This window comes from Vespa mandarinia, chromosome 24, assembly GCF_050613455.1.
Source record: "Vespa mandarinia isolate Hongniang chromosome 24, ASM5061345v1, whole genome shotgun sequence".
NCBI classification, from domain to species: Eukaryota; Metazoa; Arthropoda; class Insecta; order Hymenoptera; family Vespidae; genus Vespa; species Vespa mandarinia.
Genome location: NC_140833.1, coordinates 322960 through 350000, shown reverse-complemented (window position 1 = coordinate 350000; position 27041 = coordinate 322960). Strand labels below are relative to the sequence as shown.

The 27041-nt window shown below is 35.0% G+C and overlaps 1 protein-coding gene across 8 annotated transcripts in view; it reads left to right on the top strand.

Moving 5' to 3' along the window:
* LOC118442740 (uncharacterized) overlaps positions 1-27041 on the top strand; it is a 275147-nt gene that overhangs the window by 217076 nt on the left and 31030 nt on the right. For all 8 annotated transcript variants that reach the window (XM_035868739.2, XM_035868738.2, XM_035868737.2 and 5 more), the window contains one exon: positions 8833-8911. In XM_035868739.2, coding sequence (XP_035724632.1) covers positions 8833-8911 — 79 coding nt within the window. The remainder of the gene's footprint in view (positions 1-8832; positions 8912-27041) is intronic.

Below are 27041 nucleotides of genomic sequence, written 5' to 3'. Positions count from 1 at the left end.
GTGTCATCCACTTTCGACGTGTAAACTCTAGAAACGTTTGTTATCTTTTAGTCAACGAGAGAGAAAGAGAGAGAGAGAGGGGGGGGAGAGAGAGAGGGGGGGGGAGAGAGAGAGGGGGGAGAGAGAGAGAGAGTGAACATCATCGGTTAAACTTTCAAAACTGTATACACCTGCCAATTAGCATTTCGAAGACAATGGGGTTTGTTAATATACCTTTACGCTCAAGTATGGAAATTTCCTCGATAGAAACACGTTAGCTTGTTAGATCGACGACTTTGAATAATCTGTTAGAGGCAATCGTTGATACCTTTATTCATCGTACCGATGAAAAACGCAATGAGTAATTATCTATATCGTGATTCGATAAACAATACGAATCAATTTCAAATTGCAAACACGTTGTCGTATTTTTGGGCATATAGCAATCCAAAATTTTATACTCATTACCTGAGCACACTGATGAGAAATATTTTCTTATTCAACGTAAAAGAAACACATCGTTCCGCATACTCAAATCCTCTCGTTCGTTTCAACTAATTTATTGCATTTATAATGGGAATCATAAAGTCACTTATATAAAAAAAAAAAAGAAAAAAAGAAATCTAAAACAACGAACCATCATGTCGTACCAATAGAATAATGTTATTTCGCTTTTGAAGGTAATGGCAAGCTGCAGCAATTAGCACTTTGAAACGTTCGCGAGTCGATCGTTTTCGGGAAGAAGAGAATAATCTTCCTTGTTATGCGTCTATAAAATTAGGAACTACCGTGGAGAACAATTTCTATGTTCGAAAAGGAGCAACCATTATGCCAGCGATATTGCTGTTGTTTTCGAAGAGCAAATGGGAAGGTAAAGTTGCAAGAGAGCTAAGAGAAAGAGAGAGAGAGAGAGAGAAAGGGGAAGCACTAGGAGCTTCAACATTACAAGATTTAACGAGGAAACTGATCTCTCTCTCTCTCTCTCTCTCTCTCTCTCTCTCTCTCTCTCTCAAGCTCTTTACGTAATATTCGACGGTTTCTTCATACTTTCATGCACGCTTTTTCAACCATCAAAATCTCTAGTCTCTAGTTAAACCTAACGTTAATTCAATATACCAGTAAAAATTAATAACTTTAATAAATCTTAGATACTCATTTTGATCGTATCGATTTCAGGCAAAGATTTCTTCTTTCTCCTTTTTTAATTTTTTTTTTCTTTGTTTTTTTTTTTCGTTTTTTCTTTTCTCTCTCTCTTTTCTTCTTTTTTCCTTTCTCTTTAACTCTTCTTACTGTAATAATTTATTCCTTCTTTCGACATGAAAATTTCATCGCTCGGTCCATCGTGTAATTCTTTCGTCGTTGTTAACGATAAAAAAAGAAAAAAAAAACACAAAAAAAAAAAAAGATATATATACATTAGTGTCAAAGAATAATGAAATTTTTATTGAACGTTTCAACAGTGAAATCCTTACTTGGAATTTAAGGACACGTGGAATTCTTTAATTAGAATCCAGTTAGTAGAGGGGATGTTCGATAATAAGAAAGAACGCGTACTAGATAGATAGACAGAGAGGGAGAGAAGGAGAGAGAGAGAAAGAGAGAGAGAGAGAGAGAGAGAGAGAGAGAGAGAGAAAGAAATAGAGAAAGAAATAGAGAGGATCTGGGATTGTCGGTAAACGAGCTTCGAAGCTTTATTATTTGGAAGAAAACGTCTGAGTTTAAAGGTACCGCGCAACGACCTTTGATCGTTGTTCGGTATGCCATTGGAAAAAAAAAAAAGAAAAAAAAAAAGAAAGAAAAAGTTCGAAAAAGAAAAGGTACGTCAATTTGCCTCAAAGGAATGCTTCGGTACTCGTACTAGAACGAGAGTAATGGTTCTCGCTCGCCCTCTCTTTCTACTTTTGCATTCACGTCAAATAAGTCGTATTTCTGCGACAGCTCGACGAGAGAAAAACAGAATCGCACCGAGAGATTTCTCTTTGTTCTACCGAATACCGACTTGCTAACGCGGAAGTAATTAAGCGAGTCGTGATTTTTTTGCATTTGTGAATACTCTCCGAGAACAACCGATCGTTCTCCTATATAAACTTTATATACCGACTATTGGATAGAACGCATGCGTTTGTGTCTGTTTACGTACCTTTAACGCTAAAGAGTTCTGTTTTTTTTATTTTCTTTTTTTTTTTTTTCATTTCTTTTTCTATTTTTTTCTTTTTTTTTTGTTTTTTGTTTTTTTTGTTTTTTTGTTTTTTTTTGTTTTTTTACATAAACGAGAAGAATACTTTGCTTTTTCAACGGTAGTATCGCATATGTTACCTTTATCGTTTCATTTTTAAATCGAAAAATATGCGAAACGTATGTATATATATATATATATATATATATATATATATATATATATATATATATATATATATATATATATATATATTTGTATATATTGTATATTTGAACCTATCAAGAACGAAACGATTTTTCAAAGTAGAATTAACTCTATTCAATTTCTTTTCGATCACAACTTGCTTCTATTTTCAAAAATAAATCCATTATCCCGTATAAATCCCTTGATGTGTTGGAAACACGTCAGGAAACTTTTTGATACGAAACTATCTATCTTTTGTAAAATAAGAAGTAAAAGAAGAAAACGACTTTGGGATCTATTGCGAGAATGGAAAAAAAAAAAAGAAAAGAAAAAAAAATGAAGAAAAAAGAGAGAGAGAGAGAAGAGAGAGAGAGAGAGAGAGAGAGAGAGAGAGAGAAAGAAAAACAGCAAGGAAAGAATTCGAAGCGATCGTAACCCACTTAGGTTGATCAGAAAATCGTGGAAAACAAAAGGTACGTGATAAGAACGATGAAATCCAAGAGAATATACCTAACTCCGTATATCGACACGCTGATAGAAGCCGAGAGAAACACACACACACACACACACACAGAGAAAGAGAGAGAGAGAGAGAGAGAGAGAGAGAGAGAGAGAGAGAGCACCTACGAGAAAATCTCTGAACGTTCTCGCGACGTAAATTGAATTTATCGTCCGACTCATTATCCATTCATGTTCGTCGGCAATGCCGAAAACTCGCTCAACGTTATTCCTCGCGCCCCCTTGTCTCGTCCTCTCGTCTCGTTCGCTAATCGCGAATTCATTTCGCGGGAAATATAATTTGTACGACAGTCTGTCGTACTCGACCGTTCGACATGTCAATTCGAACGATTTTCATCACTTTACGATAACGAACTCATCGCCCTCTTTGTTATTTATTATATCAAGATAATAAATAACAATCAAATTAAACAATTGAACAATTCAACTTCAATCGTTATGTTCATTCCAACTTAGAAATCATTCATATTATTTCAAGCTTTTTCCACGATATTTATTTAAAGAAGAAAGAGAAAGAGAGAGAGAGAGAGAGAGAGAGAAAAAGGGCAGAAATAAAGAAGGAGATAAAAATTGAAAAGCTTAGCTGGTACTTTTATAATACCGGGTTAGGCATTAACACATACGTAGCTACGTATATGGTTATCTCTTATGTATGTATGTATGTATATATATATATATATATATATATAGGGTGTTCGGTTTATCTCCAAAAATTGGAATATCTTGTGATAGACTGAAACTAAAACACTCTTTTTATAGATTTGTTTAGTATGAAAGGGCACATCATTCGGTGGCAATTTTTCTTTTTTTTTTTCTTACAGGTCAAATGATGGAGGAAATTTCAAAATTAAAATCACTTTTTTTTTTAATGAAACTATATATTTTTTCTTTCCATAATTGGATGATATTTGCGACGAATTAAACGACATACCATATGATTTTCATTTATTATTGTATAATATTCTAAATTATATTATAAATTTGTAAGTTCCTAAAGAGTATAAATTTCATATCGCAGATTTACGGCTGTTAAACTGCATGTTATAAATTTTGGAATAAATATCGTTTACTTAAGCCGGTGATTTCACAAGTATAAAAAAGGAAGATAAGAAGTCCGTCCTTTGTTCACAGCAGTATTATATTATATTATATTGCATTATATTGTATTATACTGTGTATTATATTGCATTATACTGTATTAAATTGTATTATATATTGTGTTATAGTGCAATTTCTATGATTAAATACGTAATTGTATAATTATCAAATAAAATCTATTTGTTATGTATTGCTAATGGTAAATGAAAATAAAAATGTTTAAGCTGAAAATAAATTCGAAGAATTTTCTATTTAATCCTACCACTAGTCTCCTTATTCAAAAAATCAATCATTATATTTTCGACAAAACAAACAATTTTTTCCTCAAATTAAATTCTGTATTCATCTTATATGCTGAAAAAAAGAAAAAAGAAATGTAATAATATTATGTGCCACCTCTTCTTCTCGCGTTATTTGTATTCTATATTCCTAATACAGAAATTAATTTTCGAGAAAAATTTTCACTTCGTCCCATAGTTTTGAAATTTTTAACAGGAGAATATAATTTACTTGAAGGTGGCAAAATCCTTGCGTGCCACTTCCTCTTGCATCCTGATACAAAATTCTATTTGGGAGAAAAAGTGTTGCTTTGTCCAAAATTTGAAATGGAATGGATTGTTTTTCGTATAAAGAGTATAATGATATGATTTAATGTAAAACACATCGGATTTATTTTCATTTTTATCAATAGTACGATATATTGTTTTTTAATAATTATACAAATATTTATTCAATTATATAAATAACGCTATAATATAATACAATGCAATATAATAATACTGTAAACGTAGAACTGTTCTTCTTAAATTACCTACCTAAGTGAAATTTATTTCGTAAAAAATTTCTTTGTTTATAACATACAGACTTAACATTCGAGAACATGGAATACAGTATTTATACTCTTTAGGTAGTCGTAATTTTACGAAATAATTTATAACAGTATTTAATAATAATAACCCCATATAGAAGTAATCTCATATGGCAAGTCATTGAAATCCTCTAAAGAAATATTATCGAATTACGAAAGGGCGAATGTGTAGTAGTTTCGTTTAAAAAACAAAAAATAAAAATCTATTCGACTTTGAAATTTCTTCCGCAAAAAAGAATATTTGACATTATAAGATGTGTCTTCCCTTTGTACGAAACAAAACTGTAAAAATATGTTTTTGGTAAATTGAGTATCTCACGAGATATTCCAATTTTTCGAGATAAACGGAACACCCTATACGTGTAACTTTATATGCATATGTATTATACATATATATATATATATATATATATATATATATATATATACATATTTCTCTCTTCTTCTCTCTCATTTTCTCTCTCGCTCTAGTGGAAAAGTCAACGACGAAAAACGGAGGAAAAAACGCGTGCACTATTTCGAATGGCGACGAGGACGACTGGAAGAAGGGAAAATAGGAAAAGGGGAGTAGAATATTTAACCATGACCGGATGATAGCGGCCTCGTTTGGTAAAACATTCGGCAAAGTTAAGCGCCTTTCGTTGGAACGTTCAGCACACTCCGGCTTTCGAAGATAAGAATTATCGGAAGTTTCTCTCTTCCTCTCTTTCTTTCACCCTCCTCGTTGACTTCACTTGCCAATTGGTTATGCAGTTAAGGAAAGTAGTTCCGATTTCTTGACGCAAACTCGCACACCCTTTTTGCCACGTTCGCTTTAGCCTTTCCCTACGAATTTCATTTCTACAGCTCCGTAATTGTCCTGATAAACGTACAGGATTCGTTTTAACGAGGGTTTTATGAAGCCCATCGTTGAAACTCAGCTTTTATCCGACTCGAGAAGAATTTTTTCAAAGTTAGATAAAAGATAATGTAAACTGTATCGCTATTTCCCAATGACAATTATTTACGATTAACAAAGCTTCAAACGATTCCAATTCGTTCTTCTTTCTAATAATAATTATTATCGATAGATAGAATAAATGGATGTATATATTTTATTAATTTACCTAATTCTTCGGATTTTATAATGATAGGTAATAATAAATAAAAATTCATTTATACCTTCAATTTTCAAATGTAAACTATTAAACGTTTGTAATTGTTAAATGAATGGGCTTTTAACAACATCATTGTATAATTTATCGATAGACAAATGGCATGTTAATAATTCATCGATTATTAAACGAGATAGATTTTCCATGATATTCGTTTTCGTATCGTCTCTGCATTATTTATGATATAATTATATTATAACTCATTCAGATTTATTGGTCGAATTAACTTTTAATACGTACAAAAGTGTCATCCTCGAAATATATCGTACGAGAGATAAATGTGTTTACCGAATTAACAATAATGAAAAGAATCGTATCGTTAAGAGGGACGATAATTCACGTAGAACATGTTTCCTCGTAAAAACATCTCCCATCTCATCGTCAACCTTGTCGTTCTTGTATAGCGTGTAAACAGGCTCCTCTTTCCTATATCCACACAAGTACTCACGATAATCGAGCTGACCTTTGAGGACGTGGCCCTTCAAGTGTATACGCTTACACATTCTCTATCTCTCTCTCGCTCTCTCTCTCTCTCTCTGAAATTTCGTGTGTACGACGTGTTTGGTTAGGTTACACGAAGGATAAGGGGGCCGGATGGAGGCGCGCGTTTTGCGGTTTCACCGCAGCGCGTAACGTAGAGTCAGCCGAACGTTACTTACTCCGGAATTATGTTTGCCCAATGATGTCAGCTGAAAATCATTTCTACCGTGCTATGTACGTTCCTCTTTCCCTATCTCTCTCTCTCTCTCTCTCTCTCTCTCTCTCTTTCTCTTTGTCTCTATCTTTCTCATTCTCTTTTCCGTGTATATGATTAAAAGTTATTTTCGAATTAAACTTTTTTCCTTCTTTGAATATAAATGAAAGATCCTTTTATATTTTTGTGAAATTTGTGCTTTTTTTTATCGTTTTGCTTTTTTTCTCTTTTTCTTTTCTTTTCTTTTCTTTTTTTTTTTTCGTTTTTTTGTTTTTTGTTTCTAGTTGGCCAACAAAACGACAGAGTAGAGAGTTTTAAGGGCTTTCAATTAATTAACGTAAGTGACGAAAGCGAAGGTAAATAGTCTGTGTGAGATCGAAGTAAATGGTTCTCTCGAGACAATCTAGATTTTCGTCGTTCCATTATGGAGAAAGACGGATTGGCAATGAACGTACAAAAACGAGATTCGTATATGCATATAACGATAGAGAAAGTAAAGGTACATTTGGAAGCTGCTGTCCATTCTTCCTCTGATAAACGTTAAAACGTCAAACACAATGGGTCTATTTCGTGTTATTAGAAATGTTCACTGTACTTGGCTCGAGAGACGTCGTTCCTTCCTATGGAGAAAAAAAGAAAACTGTCCAGACTCTAAATATCGACGATAGAGTATCGACGACAATTATTTGATAGCGAATTTAAAAACTCGTATCGTACATTCGACAAGAGACGCATCGAAATTAAAATAAATACGAATTCATTTGAAAACGAATACCGTTAAAAGAGATATCCATCTTTTAGCCAGTATTAAGGGATAGATAATAAAAAAAAAATTAGGTTAATCATTAGGATTCTTAACTTTCAAAAATATTCATTTTATTTGATATTTACCGCGTTAGGATCATAATCGATGATTGCTATAAAAGAGAAAAGGATGGGTAAAGAGGTAGGAGAGGACGATTTAATGAGAGAGATTGTATAGAAAGCTGATTTAAATGGACTAACGTGTATATAGATATACGTATTGTATATAGGGTGTTCAAGATATTTTCATTTCAAATTTTCTACCATCTCTCTCTCTCTCTCTCTCTCTCCCCCTCTCTGTACGAGGGAGAATAAATAAAGAATATTACGTATGTATATCGATTTTAACGATCCATCTTTGCGATGATTTTTTAAATTTAAGAGATATAATAAAAGTCATCGTTAAGAGATAAAAGATGACGAACGATTAATCATTTAAAGTACCACCAAATGGCGAAACTTCGATCTTGTAGTTCGTACGAATAGAAAGGTTATCTTCTTTATTATTATTATTAAAAAGCGTTTAAGAAATTTTAATCGGTAAAATCTGTATCACCCTTTATATACATATATCGTATCCTATACTTTCCTTGTCATTTATTTTTCTCGTGGGATACTCGCCACGGAAAAGGATATTCCGCTGACAGAATGGCTCAACCATTCTGATCACTTGAGCGCATCCATTATCCACCTTAGTGGTATCTCTCCGCGAGGACGGTACACAATCGCGTTTCAAAGGGACGAAATTAATAACTGTTTGCAGAAACTCTCAAGCGCTCCTGTCGTCCTTGCACTTTATTAATTTGCCGGCCCGTACCGTTCGCGTTCTCTTACGTAGAAGAGGAGAGTATTTCCACGTTATCGCGCTTCCTACGACACGTTATTTCATAATGAAATGAGAATCCGGTAAAACATCGTCTACGCCAACGGTAACGTTCCTACTCTTCACGTAATAGTCGTGCTACGGTCATTTGTGTCGGTTTTAAGGATCTAGCGCGCATTCGCTTATACGTATGTATATATATATATATATATGTATGTATGTGTATGTATGTCGTAATGACGAAGAGAATTTTCAAACGTTCGAGATAACGTCAGCCGGTATTAATTACCCTCGCCATTATTTCATTTTCCATGTCTGACGCGTTACATAAGTATGGAAACGAGTTTTCCCTTTCTATCTCTCTCTGTCTCTCTCTCTCTCATGTAGAGAGAGAGAAAGAGAGCTATTATATATATATATATACATATATTTCTCTATATCGATATATATACATACATGTATAAACTAATTTTAAACTTCCCTCTATGGAACAAAATTCTATAGATCTCTCTCTCTCATGTATGCTTTCAGACGTCAATATGGTGGCCGAGCCGAAACCTCATCAGACCGGCCGTAAGCGTCAGAATGTTACCAAAACTGGAAACGATTGGTAAGTTTGATCGATCATCATATTTTTGTTTTCTTTTTTTCTCCTTTTTTTTCCTTTTTCTTTTCTTTTTTTCTTTTTTTCTTTTCTTTTCTTCTTTTTTTTATAATCATATATCCGCTCGTAGAGAAATATTTTTACAACGCCTTGAGAAATTCTAGTGGGATGATCGACGTGATACGGATTTTCTTCAAGGAGGATCGTTTGCTGAAAGAAAAACTAAACCGAGAGAGAAAACAGAGATAAAGGAGGAAGACGATAGAGTTGCTCCTCTATACACGTTGGTTGCCATCTAGTCAGTAGGATCACGTGGATCCACAGCTTTGCGTCACGAAATCGAGAACTTTGTCACAGCCAGCGCATAAATCCTTTCCTCTCCTATCGCGCGCGCGCGCGCTCAAAATATGAAGAGAGAGAGAGAGAGAGAGAGAGAGAGAGAGAGGTAGAGGTAGAGAGAGAGATGGCCTTATCCGAGAATAAATCCACTCTTTTTTTTTTCTTCTTTCTTTTTGGTAACAAGAGCAGAACAGATCGTCGCGAAACAAACGTTAAACTCTCTCGGCTCGTTCGCGTCTCTCACGTCGTTAAGCTCTCTTCCACTCTCGGCCAAAAGCCTCTCCCAACCAACCAACCAAAGACATGTTTTACTGGAAATACGTGACCGTGAATGTAGAAACAGAACAAAACGACGTGTACACTCGACGAAAGACTACCTTTATACGATACCAATTCTGATTCTGATATTCCTGACAAAGATTTTATATAACCCTATATATATATATATATATATATATTTCCCCCTTCACCTTTTAAAAAGGATTTTTCAACATATACATATATATATATATGTATATTAGGTTGGAAACTATGAAACGGGCGTTGAATGAAAATAAATAATTAAACAAAAACGCCCGTTTTATAGTTTCCAATCTAATATATATATATATATATATATATATATATATATATATATTTTTTTTTTTGTTTACATCTCGATAATAAACGATCGAACGAGCTTCCTACGAATCGGTTCCATTAGTTTGCTTCATAAATTATCTTCCCGAATGATTATTGTTTTCTTTTTCCACACCTTCTCCCTCCCTCCCCCCTCACCGCCCCCGCCCCCGCTCCCCTCTCTTTCTCTCTCTTTCTCTCTGTCGTATATAAGCAAATAATGTTGTGCACCAATGTGCATCGATATATGGAACGTGTATAGTCTTTTAAGCCGATCCTGATTCATCGATGTTTATTATTGATACGTCGGATAACGATAATGTTGACTCCACGATACTTATTGATGCATTCCTCTGCATAAATTTAATCCTTGAGAGATTAAACGGACGTTACGTGAACATTGTCACTGCACTCCGCTGTACCTCTCATACTCCCGAAAAAGGACACGTATGATGAACCTTCCTACGAACGCTACGAATGCTATATAAACGCATTTCATATAATATTCTTGTTGATTTATTGACTAATTAATACGAGTTACTTTAAACAAAAAAACTTACTTTAAAGTGCATACTCGAAAAGGACCGAGAAGGTCATAGTGAAATGTCCCTAGGTAGTTTCTACGCGTTGGTGACCTCTAATCAAAGCTTTATGAATTTACTACTAGACCATAAAGCAGGATCATCAAAATTACGAGGTTAAGTCCCTGACGTTCTCGCTATATTAACGAGTGAACAACTAAACTACGAGAGAATTAACTAAGGAATATACAATATGTGTATTTAGCTAGATGAGTTTAGAATAACAATTATATCTAATTTGTTACGATCGTTTAATCCTTTAAATTCGATCTATATACTACCGTTGTGTATCGTTTGATTAAGGAAAAAAATCCTTATATATGTCTCGTTAGAAAATGTTTTACTTTTCTTTTTTTCTCTCTCTCTCTCTCTCTCTCTCTCTCTCGTTTTTTTTTATCTGATACGTCCTAAAAAAGAATCGGAAAAAAAATTAAACTCCTTCGAAAAAGCTTTCGATATTCAGCTTTCTCCACTTCTCTCTATCTCTATATTTACATCATAAGATCGAGGAAATAAGGTGACCCTCCTCGTCTTTTCTCCATGCCCGTTCATGTATTCCAAGCGATTCGCAATAGCACCGGCCAGCTTTATACCGTCGCGTCATTTAATACCGAGGCATCTCGGGATACACAACCGCCGCTTGAATTGTCTTCTGTTTGGTACGAGAACGAGGAAAGCACTTGACGGTAAAATCGCCACACGGGCTATTGTGTTCGTCATTGCCGTGTGCGAAGATAGAGAGAGAGAGAGAGAGAGAGAGAGAGAGAGAGAAAGAGAGAGAGAGAGAGGGAGAGAGAGAGAGATAGAACAAGCATATGCAAGGAAGCTTAGAATACCTATACTACATGGTATATACCTTGCAATCCACGTATACACGTATGTGTATCTACAATACAATATACGTATTGAATATCCACGTGATCTTGACGCGCTTGCGCTTATGTCTTATATTCGAACACACGTATATAGGTATCTAGAAAATAACTGCACGTCCGAGGCATCATGAAATTCGTAGCTAGCCCGAAGGTTCGACTAGTACGTGGGTGAAAAACGGGTTAGACCTATCCGGGTAAAAGGGAGGGAAAGGAGATCGAAGAGATGAAGGTAAGTGAAGGAGGAAAGATCGAATAAAACTTTTGCTCTCCCTCGTGGTATTCGTCGTGAAAATACTCCATCCTTCGACGTTAAAGCGAGACCAAGCCGGGGTATACGCGTTCGTTTCGTACCGTTAAACGACGTTCCATCTCGTCTATCCTTGCTTTTATTTGAAACGGCAGGATATCCTACCAAATACTTTCCTTTTCTACTTTCAAACTTTGTGCTCGTCGATACATCAAGTTATATCACTTGGACGGATAAGAACTATCGTATTAGATAAACGAATTTTATGAGAAATTTATGATAATCGAGATTATTATCGTAAATGTTTGAAGGAACATCAATCTCGTATCGTCGTTTCTCCTATGCGAATTAATTCATTATTAATGAAATTTAAAGAAATTTTTCATTCACATTGAAAAAAAAAAATATCAATTCGAATTCGGATAGAATCGTAACGAGATAGAAGCCATTTCTAACCTGGATATATTTATATATATATATATATATATATATATATATATACCATCCTAGATTTTACGATAATATGCATTTCTTTGAATACACTCTCTCGCTCGTAAACGGTCGGAGGCGGTGCGATAGCAAACCATTTCGTCCTACTCGACTCGTCTGCTTACTACTTGCAGTAGTAAAACCGACGATACGCGCCGAGCCAGTGATATAGCTCAGATATCGGGCAGATCTGAATGTTGTCTCCTTGTTTCCTACTTTCTCTCTCTCTCTCTCTCTCTCTCTCTCTTCCTCTTTCTGTCTCGTCATTTACAGTGCTTCTTTTTATTCATTCGTCATTCTCTTTTCTTTTCTTTTCTTTCCTTTTTATCTCTCTTTTCTTTTTTCTCTTTTCTGTTTCTTTTTTTTCTTTTTCTTTTTCTTTTATCTTTTTTTTTTGGACTATTAACAAACGATACCATCGAACGAATTTTTCATCGAATGGACAACGAAACATAAAGTAAAGAAGCGCAATTGACATTTTCTTTTTTTATTCCGAACGTATAAAAAAAAAAAAAAAAAAAGAAAAAGAAGAAAAAAAAAGATGAAGAAGAGAAAAGAAAAAAAAGAACAGGGAGAAACTAGAAGGCGGAAAACATATCTTCCAGCGGCTGATGCATTATCCGTAAGATGTCTGCGACAGATAGCATCGTGGGAAACGTCGATACCCTTTTTGCGAGCAAGTTCTTCACACCTTTTTTACTCTTTCAATTCTCTCTCTCTCTCTCTCTCCCTCTCCCTCTCCCTCTCTTTCTCTTTCCCTCCCTTTCTCTCTTTCTTTTCTCTTCGACTCTCCGTACTCCTCACCCTTAACACCTCATCCTCCATCTTCTCCTTCCCCTTCCCAACCCCCTCCTCCTCCTCCTTCTCCTGCTCCTCCTCCTCCTATTCCCATTTCGTCATCCTCGTCTTCTCTTCGACTGCCTATCAGCTTTCCCGCCCGCTGAGAAAGCAGTTTCGCAACGATTTTCAGAACTACGGCCGAAGCTCAAAGCTTCCTACCTTACTCCATCCAGTCTTCCAGGTGATTTTCGTCGTTGTAATTTTCCACGATTGGTCCGACGAGCGCGCAGTATTTCTACGGTATAAAAAGAAAAAAGATAGTTCCACTTCTGACGGAAGAAAGTAATTTGGAAAAACCGAAGAGGGACAATATTTCGTTTCGAAAGATCATTTCAGTGCCATGAAATGTTCGATTAACGTATATAAATATACATATATATTGATTCAAAGAACAAATAACCAACAATCTCGATTTCATTTATTTCATTCGTTCATTCGTTCATTCGTTCTCTCGTTCCCTCGTTCCCTCGCTCATTCATTCGCTTGCTCGTTACTTCGTGCATGAAGATTTGTAAAATAAAGGGAAATTTCCTTGACCGTACGAGCAACTAGATATAGATACCTATATATTTTCATTTCAACCTCGAACGAACGCAAATACCAACAGACGCGTTTTATCTGGCAAACTCGATTCCAGTCGAAGATGCAAATGCCGTTCGCCGTTTTACGGCAAATAAATTTGCATATTAAGCGCAATATTTTAATGTGTATGCGTGTCCGCAGCATAACGGATGGGGAACATTTAAAAATTATACTTGCAAAGAGGATAGGTAGTCTGGGGAGAGAGGGAGAGAGAGGGAGAGAGGGTGAGGCGTGAACATAATTAACGTCACTGGCACGCACCATTATCCAGCTGGTACTCTGTTGCGCACGGTCCTTGCCGAATCTACCGGCCGATTCAAAAATTCTCTCTCTTTCACTCTCTCTCTCTCTCACTCTCTCTCTCTCTCTCTCTCTCTCTCTCTCTCTCTCTCTCTCTCTCTCTCTCTCTCTCTAAAAGCACCTTAACGTCGGAATGATTACAAACGTAAAAATACGAAGGAACGAATGATCGTACGAATGAATTTCTTTCGTTCGATTCAACATTCATAGATCAGTCTTGGTAATGAGAATGAGTCGAATATCGGTAGAGTGCATGTATATTGGCACAGTGGGACGATCAACAAAACGATCGGTTGCCAGTATAATAGCCAAGGGATTAATATTTCAGGTGGGTCAGAAACGATCCTACCGTTCATCGGCGGTCATGCCTAGGGGACTCTGATAATCTCCACTAATGCTCTTGACCTAGAACTAACGAAGGTAGGCGCGAGTAATATGGCCAAAACGGTATAGGTATTTTAGTACGGTCGGTTTTCTCCCCTGAGACAAAACTAATGCCTTAACCGGACCGCTTTACTTTCCGGTACGTGAACACATTTACCCACTCCTCCGTTCTTCATTCTACGTTCTCCTTTACGATTCTCGTCTTCTTCCCGTCAGTGGTGAAAACACTCTGGCACGATGTAAACTGGCGGCATCGCGCTTTCCTATTCGTTCTACGCGCGCCTCCTACTTCTATACTCGACTGCTGTTACTCCTCTTTATCTCTCATCTTATTTCCCTGTACAACGGCGAAGCTGTTAAACGACGCGAACAAAAAGCTATTCGTGCTTTGGAAGATTCTAAAGGAAGGAACGGTAACGCGAAGAAAGAATTCGCGAGGATGGCGAAGAGCAAGAGCTTAATTGCTCTTCGCGAACAACCTTCCTCGTTCTTATCCGTTAAACGATTCTGTTCTCGCATTTCTACGCTCCCTGACTTTTTTTTTCTTTCGACTGGGATCCGAGATTGGAAAGTGGAACGTAAAAGATGTTAACTAGAGAGCACAGATATGATCTTAATTGCTCGTTATCGTGAATACTTTATGATGATCCTGATTTAAAAAAAACAAGACAAATTGAGACTATTCCGAACAAACATGATAATCATTAATAATGACGATGAGTAAGAATTAGACACTACCGAATTCGTTCGTTTCATTCTACAAGATACACATATACATTGATGATTAATTTATATGAACGGCGAATAAGAGAAATTAGAAGCTAAAGATAGTTCAATCGAAGAGCAGTATATATCGATTTGGAAAAGGTTTTTGGAGCAACTCCAATATCAATGTTAACTAATACTCTTCTTTTCTCGTGGTATCCTCTTTGGAGAAGGCCAGGCTATAAAAGGCTACAATCGCTTACTCGTTGAACGGATTAAGTTAAAAGATAGAGAGAGAGAGAGCGAGAGAGAGAGCGAGAGAGAGAGAGAGAGAGAGAGAGAGAGAGAAAGAAAATTAATACACCAATAGTATTCCAAAACTTATCGCTATGCTTCCTGCTCTTTCCTGAAAATAAAACTCATTTATAATTGGTCCACTTTCTCCTAAGTACGAATTAATACCTAAACATAATCATGTCTATTCAATAATAAAAATATGTTATATACACATACACACATACACATCTCTATCTAATAACGAGAATATCTTATATGTACACACACACACACACATATCTTATATATATATATATAAAATTCGATTATTATTCAATGCTCATAGGTGTTAGCAAAACACGATCGAATAAATGCAATTCCATTTAAAGTGAATCGATCAAAGTAGGTCATTCTGTATATTTAAGTTCACCCTGTGACATGCATCCTATCAGTTCCAATACGTGTATAAATAGAAGGTTACGAACTAAATCTCGAATTATTGATAATCGTTGAGTTAAATGATGAATCTTTGTTTTTTTTGTTTCTTGTAAATAATCGTCAAGATATTTTGAAATTTAACTAGACATTTTTGTAACAACCTGTACAACCTCCTAACTCTTCTGTTACTCTTTCTCTCTCTCTCTCTCTCTCTCTCTCTCTCTCTCTCTCTCTCTCTTTCTATTTCTCTCTTTACCTTCAGTTATACTTTCATTCTAACGCATACACTCACATAGCAGACATAAATATTAATAAGCAAGCGGTGAAATTCACGCTTATCGTGCCACCGTGAAGATTTACATGAGATAACACGACTTTCCTTTTGAGAAGCGTGTGTGTAAGTTCACGAGCGTGTACACGTAGAGGAGTTGCCGGCTAACGTGCGTGTTTCCAGGCAGGAAACACGTCAACATTTACATATACCGGCGGATAAGCGAACTAGGAGGATCGTTTAGCAGTCTCAACTTTTCTATCGCCGTTGATATCACGCAAGCTTTATTACCACTCCTCTCTTCCTCCCACTGATTCCTTTCAGATTAGAAACATCGAAATTATACGTTTCGACGTTTCTACATAGAAAACGTCCCGAGAAACCGTTTCGTAGATCGAAGAATATTATCATATTTGATTTATATTAACCAAATTTAAATTATAAACCATTATAATATAATGGGAAACATGCTAATTACAAAATGCTAAGATCGTAATTATATTTAACGTATCCACCGAACGTAGAGAGATACGGAAGGGAGAGGGGGAATGGGGGAGGGGGAGGCGAAAGAGGGGGGAGGGAGAGAAAAGATTAAAAAGTGTTTCCAATTTTATGCTTAAATTATACGTATCAAAATGAGTATCGAGATTAAATCAAAAATAGGTATATCAGAATATACGATCGTATACGATTAGAATTAGGATCTCATAGGGGATGCGAATTTTGTCTAAATAGAAGGAAATGATCGGATATCGTACTGTTGTTATAACGAGACTCATCAACTCGCTAAACGATATAACTTTAATTAAATGATCATAGATATCTTGAAGACTCTAATCGTAGACATGCGCGTTGACATATCTTCGCAATATGCGTATAGAAAATTTCACGACAAGAATCGCTTTCTCCTCTCCTCTCCTCTCCTCTCTTCTCCTCTCCTCTCCTCTTCTCTTCTCTTCTCGTGGATTTGCGTATTGGTTTTATAACGAATCGCATTAAGCATGGTTAATCGCAAGGTGAAGCGATAATTAAACGAACCGATATACGGTCCGAGTAATATCTAATTTCACGGTAGGAACGACGACGAGATATGTACGCACGTACAGTGACGCCCGCGCGCTCGTTTACACACACACACACACACAGAGAGAGAGAGAGAGAGAGAGAGAGAGAGAGATGCATATACATGCACGCTCATTCCTTCTCCCTGCTATTCATATCCCGAATACGCGTAGCTCGATAACATTCGGTCCGCCACAAACCGCAGCATAACTCGGTAGGCCCCCACTATGTGTTAAACAACATTGATTAGTGACACGCGTACAGTTAATATTACGTTAAATTTAATATCATCACTTTCCTATATCATTTGGTATAGTTCTCGTAACGCGAGATCGCATGCAAATATATGTAATATATGTCGAACGGGTTTACATTAAAAAATCTTCATTTTTTATTTTCTTTCCGATATTTATAACAAGCTTGGATATATATATATATATATATATATATATATATATATATATGTATGTATGTACGTAGAAAAATTCAATGAGTTTTATCGAAAACTTTCTAAAAAGAAAAGAGAAAAAAAAACAGCAAAATGAGCTAAATGTTTAATTAATTGTTTTTAAAAATGCGATATAATGTGTGTCACGACGCTCGAATATTTTCGTCGATCGTTACAAAAATATATAAATTTTATTCTCAGAATGTAGGTCCTGCGATCAATAATGAAAAAGTGTATTTTCGATGTCTGGCTACCTGTAGAAAGATGAGTTGGCCTAAATAAATTCTTAGAATTCAAACTCGTGTCGTGTCAATTGCAAACAGATGCGTTTTTAACAGGTGTCGCGGAAAGGTATCTCTGACCTAAATAAATTCTTAGTATTCGATTCGACATTGAACATACCTCGGGAACCACTCATTTATTTGTTCGTTCGTTCGTTCGTTCGTTCGTTCGTTCGTTCGTTCGTTCGTTCGTTCGTTCGTTCGTTCGAAATTAAAGCCAAAGTATCGATCTATATCAAAAGGCATATCTTTCAAACGGAAGATAGTAGTAGAGACTCTCAACTAAAATCCTTTCAATTTGAAAAATCACCACGACTCCATTTAATAAATGTGTCCATTTTTAATCATTTCAAATTCAATATTTAATTAATAATTTATACAAATAATTTTCACGAGATTTCTGCTTTAATTATTACCAACAGATATACTCATAGATGATTTCATGGCAGTCAACATGTTAAACAATGTCCATCGGTCAATATAAATATATAATATACCTATATATATATGTATATATATATATATATACATACGTATAATTAATGTCAAATATTACATTTTCCATACCATCGCTTTATTTCGTTTATTATTTCGAATCTCCTATGTATATCGGGAATAAAGGATTAACAACTTTATAACGTCACCGCCCATTTATCCGGTATAATTAATTTATTTTCATTAGATTATTAATAACCAATCGCCTGGTGGTGGTGGTTCGATGTATCGTGAATCCGAGATATTATATGCGACATTTATGGACCTTTTTTAAAATCATTTTAATAAACAAATATAGTCCTTTGATATCCGCTAAGAAAAAAAAAAAAAGAAAAAAAGAAAAAAAAAAAGAAATCATCGAGCTACTTTCTCGTTCTAAGAGAATTCGAACATATTAACGTAAATGTAGACATCTTCATAGACCATAGAATATCACTCGAGCGTTCACTCGAGCGAAAAGCAATTTAATCGCGTTTTAACAGCACCCTCAGGATAGAATAGGGTGGGGTGGTGAGGGGAGGAACATTTCGAGGAGGGACTTGCCGTGCCCTCTGTCCGTAAACCTCACGAACAAAGACACGTGTCGATCGTTTCGAGAGCGCGTCCATCGAAGAGGAACGCGGAGGTAACTAGAGAGAGAAAGAGAAAGAGAGAGAGAGAAGAGGGAGAGCTAGAGAGAGAGAGAGAAAGAGAGAGAGAGAGAGAGAGAGAAGTTCACATAGATGCTACGAGCTACCTCTCAATAATCACATAATTGAACGTTAACGATACCGAAATGTTGATAGAACTCGCTCGACTGGTCTGCAAATATGCTCTTCGATGTTTCGCTAAGGGCTCACAGGGAGAGAGACAGAGATCTATGGTTGTCCATGACGAGAGAGAAATAGAAAGCTGTTTGTGCTCGCGTGGCCTGTCTAGTATGACTCCAAAGTTAACGAACATTCTCATCTTTTACGCCTCGTTCGATCGACAATAAAACCTTGTCCACGATCACGATCATATCTTACATATAATTTATTCCATACATATTACAAAGATGATTCATATTTCTTAAGCTTTCCTTGTTTTTTCTCTTTTTTTTTTTTTTTGTACTAAACTTTTGCTCTCGTAAAAAATAAACTCCATCCTATATTTCTTTCCTTTTCCCATCTTTTCCTTTTCAGGGAAAAGGGTCCGAAAGATGCATCGGCGATCGAGAAGAAAATTCGATTTTCTACGTCATGTTTGTGTTTGCGTTTCATAAACGTCTACGTACGTAGGAAAGAGAGAGAAAGAGAGAGACTCGATTCGATGAGAGTTCCTTCTCAGCTATGAAAAGGAAATACGCGAACGAGATATAAGCGACATTTTCGTTGGAAATTTGTTGGCTCTAAGGTCGCCTACAGAAAGAGGGGGTTGAGAGAGAGAGAGAGAGAGAGAGAGAGAGACAGAGAAAGAGAGGCATTATATTTAGCTAGCATAGAGATTTCATAGATGGTACGTCAGTCTGTGAACGCGAACAACGATTAAATCTCAGCTTCCTTCTCGGTTTACTTAATTCCTTTTGATTCTTGAATAAGTAGAAAATCGAGCGATTCAGTTTTCATCGGACCCAGAGACGATGCATTTCAATAAAGGAATGTCTTTTGTCTCGTCGATGTTATTTTCTACAGGAACGAGAGATAATCGTGGTCATCGACCGTACACATTTAATTAATATAATAATGGAAGTATCCAAAATATATGGCAATTATATATTTGTATATATATAAAGTGTGTTCAAAAAGTATAGGACGAAATTTATACTACGTATTATTGAGATCAAATAAATGAAAAAAGTTGATAATAAACTTACGTCTAAAAATGTTTCATTGAAAAGATATATGCATTTAAAGATATTTATGAATTATTGTAAGATTTATAAGAAATGTACAAAAATTCCTTCTTTCTACTAGAATTGTAAGCTTCCATTTGTCGAATTGATAATTGTCATACTCAAATATACAATTATTCCAATTGTATTGGATATATAATAGTAAATACATTTTGTTGAATACAATTTTCAAAAGTTAATTTTCTGTTTCTATCGCATTTTTTTATAAACCAACTTTTTTTCAAACGTGACATCATAAATAAAAGTCCGAAATGACACCATAAATAGACGAACTAACTGTTGGTCAATCATTAATTCGACGAATGGAAATAAATCATAAATATCTTTGAAAGTATATATTCTGTCAATAAAGCATTTGATGACATAAATTTATATGAACTTTTTTCATCTATTAGAGCTTAGTAATGCGTAATATAAGTTTGCTCTCATTTTGGACTCCCTGTATATATATATATATATATATATATATATATATATATATATATATATATATATACAGTATATATATATACATATATGGACACACAAGGTAATAAAACGTTTGACTTGTCATTATCGATCATTTAATCGAAATTTAATCAATCTTTTATAAGTTTGTAGTATGCCAGTACTAAAGTCAATTGAGCATATAAAAAATAATACACAATTTACAAATCTTGAACTTTTCAAGAACGATTTCTCTTCGATTCGATAACTCGAGCAATCTCAATAACCAAAGAGTTAATTTACCGGTTGGTGGTTTCGTTAGTGTGTACACGTGCAATGCGCGAGAAGTAGTTTCCCTGTGGCAAGCAGCGTCAATATTGTCCGACGTACATCAGTTTCTACGAATTCGCGCGTGGCATCGCCTAGGGATTTCGACTTGGAAATGGTACCGGATTGATGAATACTCAGCGATAATTGCACTGGTGGTTGCGCTATCTTGCGAAAGCGAAATAGAAGGTGGACATGGATACTTGGATATGCATGAACTTCGAACTATCGAAAATTGCATTCTCCTCGTTAAAGAACCAACCTGAAAAATTTGCAAAATGTAGGGTACGTGGAATTGGGAGAGGGACCCAAGAACTCATTTATTATTATCTTATCGTTATCGATAACATCGTTCATTTAAAAAGATGGTCTATAATTATGTCGATAATTGCAGCTACGAGGGTAAGAAACTTTTCAAGTCCCCTGTATTTAGATTATTAAGGCTCTTTGTTGCAGGCTTGTACGACCGTGTTATCTATCATAGGGACTTGAACAAGTTTCTTTCCGATAGATGGTCGATCATAACTAGCGGCAAAGTATGAAACGTTGCCTATTATAGGGATTTAGAAAACGTTTCTTTTACGATATATGGCACTAGCGATATCGTAACTATCAGTGAAATAGTCTATTTCTACTGTAATTACGTATTGGCATAAATCGTTTTATTCAACGATTCTCGATCGTTTCGAGAAAAAAAAAAAAAAAAAAAAAGAGAGAAAAAAAAGAAAAAATCGCACAGTTACGCAAACGCGTTTTATTATTCTTTTCTTTTTTCCATCCGCAAGGAATACCAAGGAACGATGATTTATCCACGTGACAGAATAAACACGATCGAATGTTAGATAACGTAAAAGAGTATCTTGTATTGACTATCACATTGATGTGCAAGAGAGAAAGGGAAAGAGAGAGAGAGAGAGAGAGATAGATGGATAGATAGAGAAATAGAGAGAGAGAGAGAGAGGCGCGTCGCGAAAATATTCCAAGTGCGTTTCCGGCGTGTATAAGAGAGAAACGTATACGGCATTCGAAGCAATTTTAGGATATCCAGAGGATTTCTAGCGTTATCTCCGGTTTTCGCGCTTCAAACAGGGTACGTGTCGCGAAAGCAAAGGACGTTTAACGAAGTTGAAGGAAGGAGTGAAATAAGTGAGGAGGAGGAGGAGGAGGAGGAGGAGGGGGTGGTGGTATTACTCGCGAATTTCGAACGTCTTGCCTTTCGAAAATTAGTATTGCAATTCTCGAAATCAAATTGTAAAACGGAAGAAAAAAATGATTTTCTTACGATACAAAAACGCGTGATATTAATGAGAGAGAGAGAGAGAGAGAGAGAGAGAGAGAGAGAGAGTGAGAGAGAGAGAGTGAGAGAGAAGAAAAAAGAACGCGTTAAATACTTTTTCAATTAAACGCCTGATAAGAAGTCCAAAGAGAAAGCAGTCACGATCCTTCGGATTAATCGCTCGTGATCTTGAAGAAAAAGAAGAGAAAAGAAAGATGTGAGAGGCTCAAGGTTAGCCCCTTAAGGTTAACTTCAAAATCCGAATCCCTTTCTAATTAAATTCGGATCCTACTTTTCTTGGGGCAAGAAGAAGGCGAATGCTTACAATCCGAAAGAAAGGAACCAAGTAATGGTACACGCACTTAACGTAAGACAAGTGCGTCTAAGGTACGAAAGAAAGAGAAAGAAAGGAAGAGAATCGATCTCTTCCAGTCAACCTCTTTCTTTTCCGAATCACTACCAACATCACCACAAACTGTTTTTCGAAGGAAACGCGATCAGCAACGAAAAGTTCTTTCCTTCTCCATTTGAGCGCTGCGTGCCCTGCAGGAATCACAGGATATATCGTAACAGGGGAGTAGAAGAGGATAGGACTAGGAGGGCGATATTCAGACGGGAATGACGATGCCTGGATTAGCCCAGAGGCACGTGCTGTGGACACCATTCTCCACTTCGCTTGAGTGCTCGAAAATCACGTTCGCGCTGAACTCAGCTAGAAAACACCGATTTGCGCATCCTTCTCACTTTCTCTCTCTCTCTCTCTCTCTCTCTCTCTCTCTCTTTCTCTTTCACGTACACAAACGCATATTGTACATAGTATAGATCGTATATGTCTATGTCATGTACAGGGTGAACCGTTCAACTCTTGACAACCAATCGGAAATTGGTTAAATTCAAGGACATCTCTTTTTTTTCAATTAATTCCAATAACTCCTTTATAATTCCTAAATTAGAAATTAAATTGGCCTTTGTCATAAATAATTTTTATCGAACGGTACGATCTTTCTTTTTTTTTTCTTTTTTTTTTTTCTTTTTTCTTAGTTAGCAACAAAGAATAAAAAATAATTTGAAAGTAATTTAGATAAAATGGTTAATGGATAGATTGGTTACATGATAAAACGTTCTAATTAATAATCGCTTATGATACATTTTTATGGACTTTTTGATAAAGGCAATTTGATAATGACTTTTCAGACGAATAAGAGAATATTACGAGTCACCCTGTACATCATATATATATATATATATATATATATATATATATATATACACATATATACATGACACATACCAATGGAGAGAAGTATAGGTACTTGAGGTGATACCAACGTTCGTTCGCACGACTACGGCCTCTTTCTACTTTCCCGCTCGATGCCGTCCGTCTCTTTTGTTATCAGCGTCCCTTTGTCCCTATGTAGTTTGTCGATAATGTGCCAGGATCAAGGGTCACCTCATTCTCTCGCGTCTATCTCTCTATGAGTTGCCAGAGAAAATGGCTGAGAGTGTGAAAAGGGTCGCATTTATTTTTTTCGATGAGAAAAGCGAAAACAGATGTTTCACATTTGGTATGGTATCATTCATTAACGATTGAAAGCAAAGTGTACTTGATTTTTTTTCATATATCTTCTTTATGTATCTCTTTTAATAGTTTATATCACGTTTGATCACTCGAACCGCTCCCAACGTAATCATAACGTAATCCGTTATAAAGTCGAAAACTCGAAACTCCCTATAGATTAATGGAACGGTTTAACTATTTTAACGCTAAAGACCAATACTATCGGTGATACTATTACTTGGATATACTTTGAAGATAAACTCGAAGAAGATTGGTCTTTGCTTTCATAGATTTTCTTGATTTAAGAGGAACACTTCGTCGAGCACGAATGCGTAATATTCGGTTGGCAACTAAGTGATTACAGATTTCAAATAAGAAGGAAAATTCTTAATTTTTGTTTAAAAATATAACTTTATTCAATTAGATACTGTCCGTTCTTGTCGATGACCTTTTTCCATCGTTCTGGCAGTGTAAAAATTTCAAAGTTCGTAAAATTTCTGATCTTTGCTATCAAAAAACTGAATGAAATGTAATCTGACATCATCAGCGTTATTAAAAATTTTACCATTTAAGGAGTTCTACATGAAACGAAACAAATGGTAGTCTGAAGGCGCAAGATCATGGCTATATGATGGATATGATAAAATATCCCCACCCTAGTTCCAATAATTTACGATTTGACAATACCGGCTGCTTTTCTTGAATTGCATCGCTCAGTTTGGCGAGTTGTTGAACGTACACGTTTGAATTGATCGTTTGGTTTTGTGGCATAAGTTCAAAGTACAAAATTCCTTTATAATTTCACTAGACTGACAGGACAATCTTTTTTTTTGATGAATCTCTACTTTTGATGTCGTTTAGGCTGGTTCATCTTTCATCACTCACGATCTCTTCCGATTAACATTGTTATAAACTATTCACTTTTCGTCGCCAGTAATTAGACTTTTCAGAAATGAATCAGTTTCGTTGCGTTTCAAAAGCGAATCGCAGATGCTAATGCGTTACATCAAATGAATATCCTTAAGCTGGCGAGAGATCCATAAATCGAGTTTCTTGACATAATCAAGCATTTTTAATTTTTTTTTCAATGCATGTACACGATACATTGAGTTTCTCCGTAATATCACGTGTTGTACTATGACGATCTTAATCGATAATGGCCTTGATATGGATCTCATCGACTTCAACTGGACGGCCAGATCGTTGTGCATTTTTCAGTGAAATATCACCAGAACGAAATCTGGCAAACCAATTTTGACACTGCCTTTCTTTCAAAGCTTCATTCCCATATACGGCACATAACTTCTTTTGTCCTTGCGATGCATTCTTGCCTTTTCGGAAGTAATACAATAAAATATTTCTGAAGTGCACGTCTTGTTCTTTCATTTTTAAATTGGGATAAAAATAAAACTAAAGCACTAATCGATATAATTTTTTTTACTAAATTAAAGGTAGATGTCCAAATATTATGAAAAAAGAAATGTAGATTAGATGCAATGATCACGTTAACAAAACAAAAGAAAGTGTAAAGTCCATCTATCGAAAAAATCCGCAATCACTTAGTTGCCAAACCAATAGATATTAGAAAGGATAAAGAGAGGATTATTTGTTTTCGATTTTCCGAGAATCCATAGGACGCCTTGTTGTTCGAATTTTATTTATGAAATATTACAAAAAAAAAAAAAAAAAAAAAAGAAAAATATACAATATAATTCAATTAGATTGGTTGATGTAAAAATGAACATATAATTACGAGGAGGAAGCGATGGAGCCATTAGACCGATAACGCCATTTCAATTCGTGCGTTATCGATCGTTCTTCCTGCGTTATTAACGATAACTCGATATACCTGTCTATCGAGAATATCATGAATAAATGAATTTATGGTTAATATAATAATGAACTATCCGGAATAGAAAAATATTCATCAAGTTCACCGATGTCATACAATTTATAGTTTCAAATGGTATGCATCGTGTCTTCTTTTTATTTGTCTTTTGTTTTTTATTTTCTTTTTTTTTTTTTTTTTTGTTTTTTTTATTTTTTTGTTTCTTTTTCTTCCTCTTCTTTTTGCTATTGAAACACGTGCGCGTTCCTACATTCCTTTTTAATCCTAATTGTGCATTTAGGATATCACAGATCAACTTTGAGCTCGATTTAAAATAAATAAATGTTTGTAAATAAGACCTGTGCTATTCCATTTATCTGTAGTTATCTGAGATATGTATTTTTATATATCAACTGTCAGAATAATCCGCGTTGTGTTAAGTCCCTGAATTGTGATCAAGTAAAAGTTAAAGTTCGTAAAATCTGGTATGTGCTACACGTAAGTTGTTTTTGCATTAATTTTTGATTCTCTATTATCGAAAACTTTTAATCCATTCATGCTCCAAATAATGTGATTCTATAATAAAAAATATGGTAGAAATTATTTTCTAATCTTATGTCTCGTTCTTACTTATAAAATCAAATGCAATCAATGAGAATGAAAAACAAACTATTATACGATACTATAATGAAAATAAAGTCATCTTTTTTGATCATGTTATGGTCATTTATTTACTGTTAATAAGAAAAACTAATCGTTAGTCTATAAGAATTTTGTATGGGATGTGAGATATGACTAATATAAATGCCAGAATATTATTGAAATGTAAAAATGATAATTGAACTCTATAGACATCTTTGTAAGGATTATTTACTTATTAGGATTATATTTACTAGATTCAATATTTTACTAGATTTTACTAGACAAATTTACTAGATTCTTTCGAAGTGTTTTAAAATTAAAAACTAAGAGTATACTCGAACTTGATATTGACCAGAATGCAGATGAATTTTATGAGATTATGAATAAATAAAAAGCAATGCTGATATATGATTTGTCCATGATCAAAAGACAGGAAAATTAAAATTGTTTATCCCTCATATAGAGGTCCAATTGTGCGATAAACATCAAGCTGGCTTATGTGTTCACGTGCATCTATTACGAATAAACATTTAATTATTAAATAATTAAAAAGAAATTAAATAAATAATTTAAATAATTATTAAAATTATTTTAATTATTTTAATTATTAAATAATTTTTAATAATTTTTAATTATTAAAAATTATTTTTTTATTACAATTTTGTGCTTTTTTTAGCTCTCTCTTAGTGATAAGAATTTGTATGTATGGATATTTCAATGAAATGAATGGAAAAAGAAATACTGAAAATAATGGAGATTGATGGAACAGTTAAATACTTTTTCCTTCTCAAAATAAGCTATGTTTGTACTACAAAATGACTATACTTTTTGCAACGACCATTCGAGTATTTATTCTTTTTTCTGCAAGAGACTCGTTTCAAAATGATTATGCCGCCAGATTTTGTTCGATATATTGAAAATTAACAAAGATATTCTTTTGACAAAGAAGGTCAATTTTTGCGCATTGCATGATCC